Source organism: Solanum tuberosum, unplaced genomic scaffold, assembly GCF_000226075.1.
Source record: "Solanum tuberosum cultivar DM 1-3 516 R44 unplaced genomic scaffold, SolTub_3.0 scf00010, whole genome shotgun sequence".
NCBI lineage: Eukaryota > Viridiplantae > Streptophyta > Magnoliopsida > Solanales > Solanaceae > Solanum > Solanum tuberosum.
The window spans coordinates 1,592,133-1,605,391 of record NW_006238936.1 but is presented as its reverse complement, the minus strand read 5'-3'; the positions used below and the strand labels follow the sequence as shown (position 1 = coordinate 1,605,391).

Below are 13,259 nucleotides of genomic sequence, written 5' to 3'. Positions count from 1 at the left end.
TAGATGAAAAATGTTGAAAATGTTTCATTTAGTTTTATTGTATCATAAAAGTCAAAAAATTATCCTATAACTTTCAATATAAAATAAATTTATGTAAAAACAAGGGGGAAATATTTTTAATTTCAAAGTAAATGAATATTTGCATTTTAGGACTAAAAAATGCTTAATGCACTTTAAGCAATGTCAATATTAATACATGATTTACTTATTTTACACTATTATTTATTATCCAATATAAAATTAAACAAATAAAAAAACATAATTATAATTAACAAAAGAAATGTACATTTAAAATATATATTTTTGGAGGGCTAAAGACTTCACATTTTTAATTATAGAGAAAAATAATTAGTTCTATAGAAGAACATAAAAAGGAAGATAATTTACAATATTTTTAGTGATATCATGAATTTTGAGTGAAAAAAAGTTAGAAGCTTAACTCATTTGGTTAATCCATATTTTACCTATATTTTTATGAGTTGAATATGGGTATCAATCCATATTTTATCCATGTAAAAAGTCACTCACCCAACCCATTAAAATATGGATGAATTGGGCGGGTTACCAAAATATGGCCTCATTTTGACAGCACTAGTTGGGACAAGTATTTTTAGAAAGGTGATCAGTTCATATGGGACAGAGGGAGTATAAAATTATAAAAAAGGGATATTCTACTGGTTACCATGAAAGAAGCGTCATGGTGGTACAATGTTGGAGAGTCTAAACTCGAAATAATTTTCTTAGGAGAATATGATGATGAATACACACCTGGAGAATACTGTGGTTTCTTCTTAACTGGATTCACCGGTATTATAAATGGATTCTCTAATGAAATTATAGCTAAATCTTTTCACATGAACAAATGTCCGAGAAAAGGATATACACAAATCTGTCATTCTATTACTTTTGTATTGAATAAAAATATTATTTTTGATTAACTCGATCAACTCAGGGAATTTTTTTTTAAAACAAATTTAAATGAATTCGTTAGTTTCATAAGCCAACTTCAATAATATATTTGACCTATACTAAAATGTTGACTTCTTTATAATGAGTTTAGTTTAGATAAAAGGTCATTTTTGGGCAAATAGAGGTACCACATTACTTTACTTATGACCATGTTATATTATATATATAGATATAGATAGATTAACAATGTAAAAATGTGAAATGTGTCTCAATTATTAATGCTTATCGATCATAAAAATGTGAAATATGTCTCAAGGACACTAATTTAACAAGATGTAACATGAACTAACCACCAAATTCATTTCCTTTTTAATTCTTAAGATGAAGAAGACATTCATATAACATACACATACTGGCACACAGCAGCATATAAGCTTGCGCGCATTCAGAAAAAGCTAAAACAAAAGCTGCTTACATTTAGAGTCATCACTAAGGGCTAAACCCGTTAGGCCGGCTTGACCTAACCCATGATTTAACAGAGCTGGGCTAGCTATGACAACTCTACTTACATATGTGGAATAACCGAAGTAGAATAGTGTAGATCTACTTTATCATCCATTTTATTTTCAAGCATGAAATTATTATACTTGTTAAACATAGGTATACATCTCAAATGTCTAACAAGTAACTATTACTTAAATAGTTGAAGGTGGAGCAATCACTGCACCCTTAGCAATCTTGGATTTGAAGTACTCAGTCAAATTCGGAGTCATATTTAGAGAGGCCTCTAAAACTGATGGAGATATTGCTTCCCAAATTGATTTTTTCCCACCTAATAATTCTCCATATACTTGCCTGCAAATATATATATACATTATATTTTAAGTGAACTATAGTATCAATTATCGTAAATAATAGGATTACTTACTTTGATGACGTTATGACGGAGAAGAACTCCATTCCTCCTTCATCAGCTTCTACAACAAATGGAAAGAATTTTGGAACAAAGAACAATCCACCTTCTTCCACTTTAGTATCCAACACAACCTTACATAAAGGTCCCACAATTTGAACACGTCCACTTCCTTTCGTAACATAACTCAATTGAACGGATAAATCCGCTGTAAAAATCGGACCAAATAAAGCACCACTTTCCAAAACTACGCGATTCGCGCTTAATCCAACGTCTCCAAGCAATGGTAAATTCCTACAAGTTACCGCAGATAAGACTCCACCATTTTTTACCTCAACACAAGGTTTAGCACTATCCAAGTTAAAAACCAACTTGTGTTTCACTTTGTTGCATGGGTGTGGCATTTTTGTGCCTTCATTGATCTTAATTAAAAGATTAGTTCTACTTTGGTCTTTTATAAGTTTTTCAGATTCAATTTTGGTCATGTGAAAAGATTTAGCTATGAATTCATTAGAGAATCCATTTAGAGTGCCGATGAATCCAGCTAAACAGAAACCGCAGTATTCTCCAGGTGTGTATTCGTCATCATATTCTCCTAAGAAAATTATTTTGAATTCAGAGTCACCATCATTGTACCACCATGACACTGTTTTAAATGTAAGTGGTAGGGCATCCCCTTTTTGTAATTTTATAACTTCTTCTTTTGAATCTTCCGGTGATATCAATCCAACAATGCATTCACCTGTGAAAATTATACTAATTAATAAGAAAGGATTGTCCAAGCGATATAATTAAGTGTGACTCCAATAACTACTGTGTATGTCGAGATAATATCTCAGATAGTCATACGTACCTTCACAAACATAACCAATTTTTGAGGAAACAGAATAGTAAGGTTGAGAAAAACCATGACGCTGCAGAAGTAATAATCCAGCAGAAAGTTTTTTTTGGCTAAGAAGAGGAAATTGACTATTTGACCAACCGTAATATCCACCAACTCCTTCAACTTCCATCATTGTTTTATCTGCTTTTTTCGATGCCAATATTAAAATCCATCGTCTCAAATTACACAAACTCCAACTATATTTTACCAATAAAACACTTTCAAGGTGAATATATATATATATATTTTGTTCAATGCTCATATATTCTTCACAGGCTGACTCGTTCTATTTATAGAGACCACAGACCACAACTTTGAATATAAAATTACTATTAGTCCGTTAAAAGATATTTTCTCTGTCCCTAATTACTTGTCCACTTTTGAATTGACACACCTATTAAGAAAAAATAAGTGATATAGTAAATTTATCATTTTACCCCTATTAATTATGAAGTAGATGAATTAAAACTTAAGATTTTCAAGCAGTTTTACCTTTTTCAAAGTAGTTAATTGAGAGTATAATAGGTAAATTCTTTTTGTCTTTTCTTGATTTGTCAAAATGGACAAGTAATTAGGGACAGATGGAGTATGTATAGAATGTATCAAAATGCTCTTTAATTTTGTGATTTTAAACATGACAGGTGGAAAGTTAGAATTAAAGACTTATCAAATTAAAAAAAAGAAAGACATAATACATAAATATATCATTTAATTTTGGCTTCAACTAACATCTATACCATCCAATTTTGGATGTATTCAAATACACTTAAATTATATAAAGTCGAATAAATAGATACACATTCTACATGGTAAATTAGAGTATAACAGTATGTTTGGTAAATGTATTAATATAGATAGATCGATTATACATAATGAATTGAAATTAAAATTTTGTGATCATCTTATGCAAAGTTTAGGTTATTAGAGAAACAATGAATTGAAATCAAAATTTTGAACAACATTTTAGTGGCACTTTAATCCGCCTTTCACAAGAACAGAAGATTGATCTATTAGAGATTCATTGACTACCATCTTGCATCACCTAAATCTATTAGTATTTTAATTGAGAAAAGGATTTGATCTACTCTTTAACTTTGCGATTTAGAGCTGATGTATTCCTCATTAAAAAAGAGTCTCACATATATTTCTACTATTACACAAATAGTCCAAATATATCTTTTTCCGCTAACAAAAGTGAAATGTGATTTTGATTTTTTAAAAATAAAATTCATATAAGGGTATATTTGATCCTTATCACAAAATTCATGGGACATTTGATCATTCTTACACATGAGTATTTTTTACTTTTTTTTAATTCTAACGACTAATTTGAGTTTTAAATAGAGAAACTATAATTATCATCAGTAATTATAGTTTGCCTAATTACGGTTCATAGCTATAATTAAAGAGAGGAGAGAAGCGCCGGGATTAGGAAAGAGCGAGAAGAAACGTTAGCAAGATTTGAAAGATAGAGAGGAGATATGATATATGTACACATGTTATATTTAGAGAGAGGAGAAAGTAGAGGGAGATTTGGGAGAAAGAAGAAAGATACTAAATATAGGTTGTATTCGACGTATAAATAAATAAAATCTTATACATACAAGTTAAAACACTAGTATTCATTCATTTCATACGCTCATTTAGCATGATTATCAAGTTGAGGGATTAATGCACAGAATGGCTATAATTATTAACGAAGTATATATAATTTAGTTAAAATAAACATAAAAGATCATAAATCATGGCTAAAGTTAGGAATGTGGAAAATTTGTAGCTCATTGTAGGGTGGCCATAGCCCACATTGATATAATGAGCACATAATTTGATTTACGAGGAGTTTGACTTTGATTAATCTCACGTTTTGGCTATTATTATTTGAGGGATTAATTTGATTTATATAGGAGTTTGACTTTTTGTTAACTTATTTCCATACAGAAGCAAGATCAACCTCACGATTGGCAATTATTGGAGGGAATTGAGCCAACCTATAATATCATGTTCAAGAGGTTCAAAATCAATATATAGTCATAAAAATTCTTTAAAATAGGAACTCGGTGAACCCCTAACTACCTCTAGGTCTGCCCCTGTTTGTAGCCCAAACAGATAAGCTTTTAAATACTCTTCTTTTTAATTAATTTAAAAGGAATGTCTTTTTTTTTTTTTTTTTGTCACTATTTAATTTGAACAAAATATTTTGATACGTTATGTGTATCTACCGGTAATAAATTGAAACGGGGAGTAAGTTATGTACATAACAGCCACCATTATCTCACTTCTCTTATTTTGTGTGTTCATACGTCATTTTCTGACCAAAAAATTACATGGAAAAAAGAGATACCATCCAATTGGTGGCACCGTTTTCAATCTGCTTATCAACTTCCATAGAGTGCACCATTACATGACTGATCTTGCTGGCAAGTACAAGACTTACAGATTGATTAGCCCTTTCAAGAATAGGATTTTTACTTCTGACCCTGCTAACGTCGAATACATTCTTAAAACAAACTTTGAAAACTATGGCAAGGTACACCATTTTGATCTTGACATCCCCAAATTATATGTTGTTATTTGATTGATTCTAAAAAGGCCTGTTATTTAGTAATATTTACATTTGTTGTTAGAATGTTTTTAGAGTCCACTTTGGTTACGGAATGAACTGGTGATCTACTTATATGTATATGGGCAATACTCTCGTTGCAAGGTCAAGGTATATCAGTAAATTATGATGCCTCAACTCCTACATAAGTTGCAACCGGCTAGCTATATGGATGTCTCAATAGATGTAACAAAATGGTGTAACGATTTTCGGATTGCCAAACTTGAGTTTCCAAATTTTCTGCAGGGAGGGTATAATTACTACATCCTAAAGGACTTGTTAGGGGATGGAATTTTCACAGTTGATGGTGATAAGTGGCGGGAGCAGAGGAAGTTGTCAAGCCATGACTTCTCCACAAGGGTCTTGAGGGATTTTAGCAGTGTGGTATTCAGAAAAAATGCAGCAAAGTTTGCCCATATATTGACTGAAGCTGTCAAATCCAACAAGATAGTAGACATTCAAGTAAGTCCATGAATCAAGTCGACTTCACAGAATGGTGCCTTGTTTATTCTTGTAACCAGATGCGTAATCCTAGTGTTATCGATGTAGGATCTATTCATGAAAGCATCTCTAGATTCTATATTCAGAGTTGCCTTTGGAGTTGAGCTAGACAGCATGTGCGGTTCAAATGAAGAAGGCAAAAAATTTAGCGATGCATTTGATGATGCAAGTGCATTGACAGTTCGGAGATATGTTGATATCTTATGGAAGATTAAAAGATCTCTCAATATCGGATTAGAATCCAAATTAAAGGAAAATATAAGAACTGTCGATGTGTTTATTCATAAGATGATCCAGAGAAAAACTGAGGAGATGAGTAAACCGGAAGCTGATTTATCTGTAAGTGAATCGCCTTATAGCTACTACTTTAACTAATGCAGATTGCAGATAGGTGCTTATATATAATACTAATGTTTTACCAGTTGCAGTGGAAGAGAGAAGACATTTTGTCAAGGTTTCTGCAAATAACCGATACAGATCCAAAGTATTTGCGTGATATAATATTAAACTTCATAATAGCTGGCAAAGATACAACAGCAACCACCCTTTCTTGGTTCATATATGTGCTTTGCAAGTACCCTCATGTACAGGAAAAAATAGCACAAGAGATTAAAGAATCAGTAACTGAGAAAGAAAATGCAACAGATGTAACTGATTTTGCTTCTAATGTGAGTGAAGATGCCCTTGAAAAGATGCAATATCTTCATGCAGCATTGACAGAGACTCTTAGGCTCTATCCTGCAGTTCCAGCGGTAATAAAGAACTTCTTTTATCATACAGCCAGCCAAATAGATGTATTCTTTAAGTTGTTACTTTTGTTTTTCCTCTTAGTGCAGGATACAAAACTATGCTTTTCGGATGACACCTTACCAGATGGATTCAGTGTGAACAAAGGGGACACGGTGTCTTACCTACCATATGCAATGGGAAGAATGAAATTTATATGGGGTGATGATGCAGAAGAATATGAACCAGAGAGATGGCTTGATCGCGATGGTTTCTTCAGGCATGAGAACCCCTTCAAATTTACCGCTTTCCAGGTTGGTCAAAGCTGTTATCAGTTTTATTGAAGCCTTGGACGCGATTCTGTATAATTAACCTAGTGCCTATATACTATCACATATTCACATTAACTATCTAGCTAAGCACATTCTTTTATTGATAAAACAGGCAGGGCCGAGGATCTGCTTGGGGAAGGAGTTTGCTTATAGACAGATGAAGATATTCTCTGCTGTGTTGTTACATTACTTTGTTTTCGAGTTGAGTGATGACAAGAAGGCTATCAACTACAGGACAATGATTAATCTTCACATTGATGGGGGATTACATGTTCGTGTCTTTCGTAGATAGGGCAATTAGAACGAGTTTACATAAATATGTAATAAAGTATATTAGCATCGGTCCAGTTCTGGCCGAATGTTGTTTATGACATCAACATCCTATCAAATAACATTAACCTGGCATGAAAATAAGGTTTTCTATCTATGGGATGTATCATTGTTACACATTCACATTTTCCTTGTTACCCCTTCCCTGACCACACCTTAGGAGAGAAGATGCTAAATCTTCTATTGGTGCCACAAGTCATTGCTTTAGTTGCCTTATAGTTAAGTTACGCCTATATATATGCTCTTTTTTTTTTATCAAAGCAACACCATTTACTGTTATTAGTTGGCTTGAAATAGTGTCCATTTTATCTTTTCCCCCAATAATCATGTAGACTCTTGTATCGAAAATAAAAAACTTAAGCATTAGAGGTTTTTCTCCCTCCAGCTTTCATTTTCTATTTGAGTTTAATTCTCTTTTCGTTTGTATTTATTAACATATGCAATACACATAACAGCATCACATGTTATTCTGGCTTTTGAACAATACAATTCTTAGAGAGGATTTGAAAGCAGATGATACCATATAAAACACTTCAAATTTATGCTGGCTCGACAGATAATTTGATAAACCAATGATTTTTTTGTATTCTCTCAAAAATCAAATGCCTAACCCTAACATTTTCGAAGAAAACCAAGCCTATGTTACTGTGGACCAAATCTTGAAGATGAATTAAGTCAAAAAGGAAACTTTAATAATATGATTGTATTTCAAAGTTGATAATCTTAGTCTTTGGTTTTTATGAGATGGTCCCTAATGGAGCCATAAATTATCTAAGCATTAGATGGACCAGCATCTACTCCCGTAACACATTAAATAATACATTATAAGCCAAACATGCACAAGGATACGTTAGTGCCTTAGTTATTTCCATGGATATTCTTCAGAACTCCATCTCCATAACAGCCATAATTCTTTCACTTGTCTTTTGTGTGTTCATACTTCTTCTTCTGACCAACAAATTAAATGGAAAAAAGAGATACCATCCAGTTGGCGGCACCATTTTTAATCATCTCATCAACTTCCACAGGTTGCACCATTACATGACTGATCTTGCTGGCAAGTACAAGACTTACAGATTGGTTAGCCCTTTCAGGAATGATATTTTTACTTCTGACCCTGCTAACGTTGAATACATTCTCAAAACAAACTTTGAAAATTATGGCAAGGTACACCATTTTCTTGACATCCCAGATAATCTTTTTTTAATGTTAGAATTTGATTGATTCTGAAAAGATGTAAACCAGAGAAACTTCTCAAATAATATTTTCATAATAATCGTGTCTAATGAAAAATAACAAAATCCACAACTATATATAAGGAAACCTATCCCAAATAGCATGACATTTGATTTTGAATCCTGCTTTCTATGAAAATAATAAATAGTAAAATCAAACTAGAAAATTTTAAATTAGGAAAACATGTAAAAATAATACTCCCACATAAGTTGCAGCTGGCTATATGGATCTCCCAATAGATATGACAACATGGTATAACGAATTGTCAATCTTGAGTTTTTCGAATAATCTGCAGGGAAGGTATAGTTACAACATCCTAAAGGACCTGTTCGGGGATGGGATTTTCACAGTTGATGGTGATAAGTGGCGGGAGCAGAGGAAGTTTTTGAGCCACGAGTTCTCCGCAAGGATCTTGAGGGATTTTAGCAGTGTGGTATTCAGAAAAGATGCAGCAAAGTTAGCCCATATATTGTCTGAAGCTGTCAAATCCAGCAAGATAATAGACATTCAAGTAAGTCCACAAATCGACTTCACAGAATGGTGCCTTATTTATTCTTACCAGACGAATAATCCTAGTTTTATCGATGTAGGATCTGTTCATGAAAGCAACTCTAGATTCTATATTCAGAATTGCCTTCGGAGTTGAGCTAGACAGCATGTGTGGTTCAAATGATGAAGGCAAAAAATTTATCAATGCATTTGACGATGCAAGTGAATTGACACTTTGGAGATTTGTTGATATCTTATGGAAGATTAAAAGATTTCTCAATATCGGATCAGAAGCCAAGTTAAGAGACAATATAAGAACTATTGATGAGTTTGTTTATAAGCTGATCCACAGAAAAACTGAACAGATGAGCAAACCAGAAGCTGATTTATCTGTAGGTTAATGGTCTTATATCTACTACTTTTATTAATGCGGACAGATGCTAATTAGACATTATAATCTTTTTCCAGTTGCAATGGAAGAAAGAAGACATTTTGTCAAGGTTTCTTCAAATAGCTGAAACAGATCCAAAGTATTTGCGTGATATAATATTGAACTTCATAATAGCAGGCAAAGATACAACAGCAACCACCCTTTCTTGGTTCATATATGTGCTATGCAAATATCCTCATGTACAGGAGAAAGTAGCACAGGATATTAAAGAAGCAACAAATGAGAAACAAGCTGCAACAGACATAATGGATTTTGCTGCCAATGTGAGTGAAGATGCCCTTGAAAAGATGCAATATCTTCATGCAGCATTGACCGAGACTCTTAGGCTCTATCCTGCAGTTCCAGTGGTAATAAAGAACTTCTTTTATCATACATCACCGGCCAATTAGATGCATGTTATAAAGTTGTTGTTTTTGTTTTTCTTCTTACTGCAGAATGGAAAAATATGTTTTTCGGATGACACCTTACCAGATGGATTCAATGTGAACAAAGGGGACATAGTGGCTTACCAATCATATGCAATGGGAAGAATGAAATTTATATGGGGTGATGATGCAGAAGAATATAAACCAGAGAGATGGCTTGATGGGGATGGTTTCTTCAGGCCTGAGAACCCCTTCAAATTTACAGCTTTCCAGGTTGGTCAAAGCACATTATTAGCTTTAATTATCATTTGTTAGAGCCTTGAACGTGAGGCTATACTTAATTTGTCTAGTGCCTATATATTTTCTTATTATAACTAGCTAAGCCCATTCTTTTGTTGACAGGCAGGGCCAAGGATCTGCTTGGGGAAGGAATTTGCCTATAGGCAAATGAAGATATCATCTGCTTTGTTGTTACGTTACTTCGTTTTCAGGTTGAGTGATGACAAGAAGACTGTCAACTACAGAACAATGATAAATCTTCATATTGATGGGGGATTGCATGTTCGCGTCTTTCACAGATAGTGAAATTAGAAAGACTTTACAATAATATTTATATTGTATATTAGTATTACTCCAATTCTGCCAGAATGTTGTTTATGACATCAATATACAAAATAAGCCTATCAAGTACCAAATAACATGGAAATAAAGTTTGCTGTCTATGGGACGTAGCATTGTTACACATTCACATTTACATTGTTTTACCTTCTTGCCATGCCTGTTTGAGATGTTCAGTGGAATAACAAATGTGCCTAGATTTCAGGAGAAACTGGTAGTAGAATTTCAATCTTGGTTTCTAGCTTCATACGCAACCACGGATAGAAGTTGCATGAACATTTACGTACCTCATTGCTGTTTACTGTTTACGAGTAATCAACAGGCATCTGAAAAGCTTCATTTAGAAGTAAAACTAACAGAAATTCTACACTACTTCAAAGGAGGGGATAACAATGAAGACATGCATATGATAAACTGAGTGACTTAGCATCTAAATCTGTATCATTAGTTCGTTTCCTTCAATAAAGACCCCCTGCTCTGAAACATTAGGTCCCATAAAGTTAGCAGATTCAATAAGAGAGGCAATCATAGCTCAAGGAAATAGTCAAATTGTGGATGTGAATAAACTTACATTTGACATGAAAAAAATGCACATGTTGGCTCAATTTGTTGATGTATAAAATAGTTATTACATATACAAGTCATTCTGCATTATAGTACAACTCATTCTTATGGATTGCAGATTGTATGAATTTTGTTTCACGGAAATAAAAATGCCTAGCAACTTTTTTCTATGGATATAAAGCTTTAATTGAGAGATATAGAGGAAGCACATAAAGATCAATTAGCAAGGTTTTGGGCCGATACAATAATAACTGCATACTTATCTCATGATGTGAGATTAAAATTAGGAATTAACTTATGTAATAGAGTCGATCCACTAAAGTCTTGAACAGCGGTGTAGGATCAGATCCCAAAGATAGTAAGTATTTTTTTTCTTATAAAAGTCTTTTTTCTATAACTGTAAAGAAGCATTCTTCGTGTTAAGTTAAAACAATAACAAGCTCTTTGGGCCCGTGCTCAGCGCAAGCATATTTCCTCTGATATATTGTTGGTTTTTAAAAAAGATGGTGCAGCAAAAGAAGGCTCTCATTGATTTTATTAAGCATAAAAGGGCTTTAGATAGCCAACTTGATAACATAATCTGCAGAAAATCTGCATAACAAAAATTCAAAAAGGCTAAATAATCTCATTAACAAAACAACCTAATAAAAATTTTAAAATTCAAACATGGCTATAAAGTAGATGATACTATATAAAAGATTTTGCAGAAACATGGCTTAGAATCATTGGATACTTGAATTTTGAGGGATTATAGCAGCTACCTAACATCAGAAAATTGCAAGGCCTATAAAAGCATGTTGCACAAACGTGACTTCGAAACATTGGATACTTGACATTTAACGACCTCTTAAAATATATTGCAGACGATCCCCTATAATTGCATGTTCTATTACTCAAAGATCAAATGCATAACAGTAACAATATCTAACCAAATCTTGAACATTAACTAAGTCAAAAGGAAACTTTAATATGATTGTCATTTCCATGATATATAGTTGCAATGTTTATAATTATCTAACTTAGTCTTTAGTTTTAATGACATGGTCCCTAATGGAATAATTATCTAAGCATTAGATGGACCACTTGCAATATACTACCAAAATTCTCCTCTCTATATCAATAGACAAGTTGGTTCCTATTTTTTTCATCATTTTCACACTCTCCAAAAAATGAGTTCCTCTAATTTCCCTTCCAAAACTAGCCGCTTATCTGAGAATTATGGATTAGAAACTTTCAAGGAAATGCGCAAACAATACAAAGAGATGATATCAACACTTCCCAAACGAGAGTCTGAGTATCCTTTTTTTGATAGCTGTCAATATGAAGGCTTTTGGTACAATTCATCCTTCTTAGAATCAGCTCTATGTATGCAACAAAACTTCAAAGCTCAACCCTCTGATAATTTCCTTTGCAGTGCTCCAAAAACAGCCACTTGGCGTAATGCCTTAACCTTTTCCATTACGACTAGACATGACGATTTTACAAATAGCCCTTTACTCAATAAGTTACCCCAAGAATGCATACCCTGCTTGGAATTAGCTTTTCTCTCCAATCCTAAATTTGTAGACGCGGAGTTGCCATTATTATCAACACATCTTCCTTACACACTCTTACCAATATCTATATTAGAATCAGATAATTGCAAGATCATTTACATATGTAGAGAACCAAAAGATACATTTGTTTCTTGGTGGCATTTCACACAAAAGATCAAAGCTAAATTAAGTACTAAAGTATCCCTAGTTACACTCGATCAAGCATTTAAGTGGTTTTGCCAAGGAAAATCCGGATATGGACCTTACTGGGATCACGTATTAGGATACTGGAAAGCAAGTGTTGAGAGACCCGAGAGAGTGTTCTTCTTCAAGTACGAAGATTTGAAGGAGGACACATTGGGTTATGTGAAGAAGTTGGCTGATTTCATGGACAAACCCTTATCTAAGGAGGAGGAAGAGCTGGGTGTGCCTCAAGAAATTGTGTCACTCTGTAGTTTCGAAAGTTTGAGCAATTTAGAGGTGTCACGCCCCAAGCTACCCCTAAGACGCGGACACGGGACCTAGGACCACAAGTGATCCCAAGCTAACCTTGCTGGCATGATCATGAGCATACTAAAGATAATAATAACTGATGCGGAAGCTAAATCATAAAGTAAGTCTGAAATGATGGGGAATACCCATATACTATATCTGAGATATATGAAATCTGATGAGTTTAATACAAAGAAGATATTAACTCAACACTAAGCTGAATCTAACTATGTCTGAAATAAGACTCTAAACTGACTAGAAATGTTGGGACATGCCCCAACTAGATCTAGCAAAACTGAAACTAAAGACTAAAAGC

At 33.4% G+C, this 13,259-nt stretch overlaps 4 protein-coding genes across 4 annotated transcripts in view; 3 read left to right on the top strand and 1 right to left on the bottom strand.

The window, feature by feature from the left end:
• Positions 1–2,009: 2,009 nt before the first annotated feature.
• On the bottom strand, positions 2,010–2,838 carry LOC107062205 (uncharacterized). The gene is made up of 3 exons (XM_015312572.1): positions 2,676–2,838; positions 2,128–2,564; positions 2,010–2,030 (listed from the first exon to the last, which is right to left on the bottom strand). The coding sequence occupies exons 1-3, from the start codon at positions 2,836–2,838 to the stop codon at positions 2,010–2,012; spliced, it is 621 nt and encodes a 206-aa protein (XP_015168058.1).
• A 2,049-nt stretch (positions 2,839–4,887) lies between these two features.
• Positions 4,888–7,418, top strand: LOC102603899 (cytochrome P450 704C1-like). The gene is made up of 6 exons (XM_006339716.2): positions 4,888–5,232; positions 5,551–5,766; positions 5,854–6,144; positions 6,228–6,557; positions 6,642–6,845; positions 6,976–7,418. Exons 1-6 carry the CDS (start codon positions 4,954–4,956, stop codon positions 7,153–7,155), a joined length of 1,500 nt encoding a protein of 499 aa, XP_006339778.1. The 5' UTR covers positions 4,888–4,953; the 3' UTR covers positions 7,156–7,418.
• Positions 7,419–8,047: 629 nt separating this feature from the next.
• Positions 8,048–10,522, top strand: LOC102603562 (cytochrome P450 704C1-like). The gene is made up of 6 exons (XM_006339715.2): positions 8,048–8,360; positions 8,725–8,940; positions 9,020–9,310; positions 9,387–9,716; positions 9,804–10,007; positions 10,137–10,522. Exons 1-6 carry the CDS (start codon positions 8,064–8,066, stop codon positions 10,314–10,316), a joined length of 1,518 nt encoding a protein of 505 aa, XP_006339777.1. The 5' UTR covers positions 8,048–8,063; the 3' UTR covers positions 10,317–10,522.
• Positions 10,523–12,085: 1,563 nt separating this feature from the next.
• LOC107062274 (cytosolic sulfotransferase 18-like) overlaps positions 12,086–13,259 on the top strand; it is an 8,231-nt gene continuing 7,057 nt past the window's right edge. The window contains exon 1 of the mRNA XM_015312720.1: positions 12,086–12,931. Coding sequence (XP_015168206.1) covers positions 12,086–12,931 — 846 coding nt within the window. The remainder of the gene's footprint in view (positions 12,932–13,259) is intronic.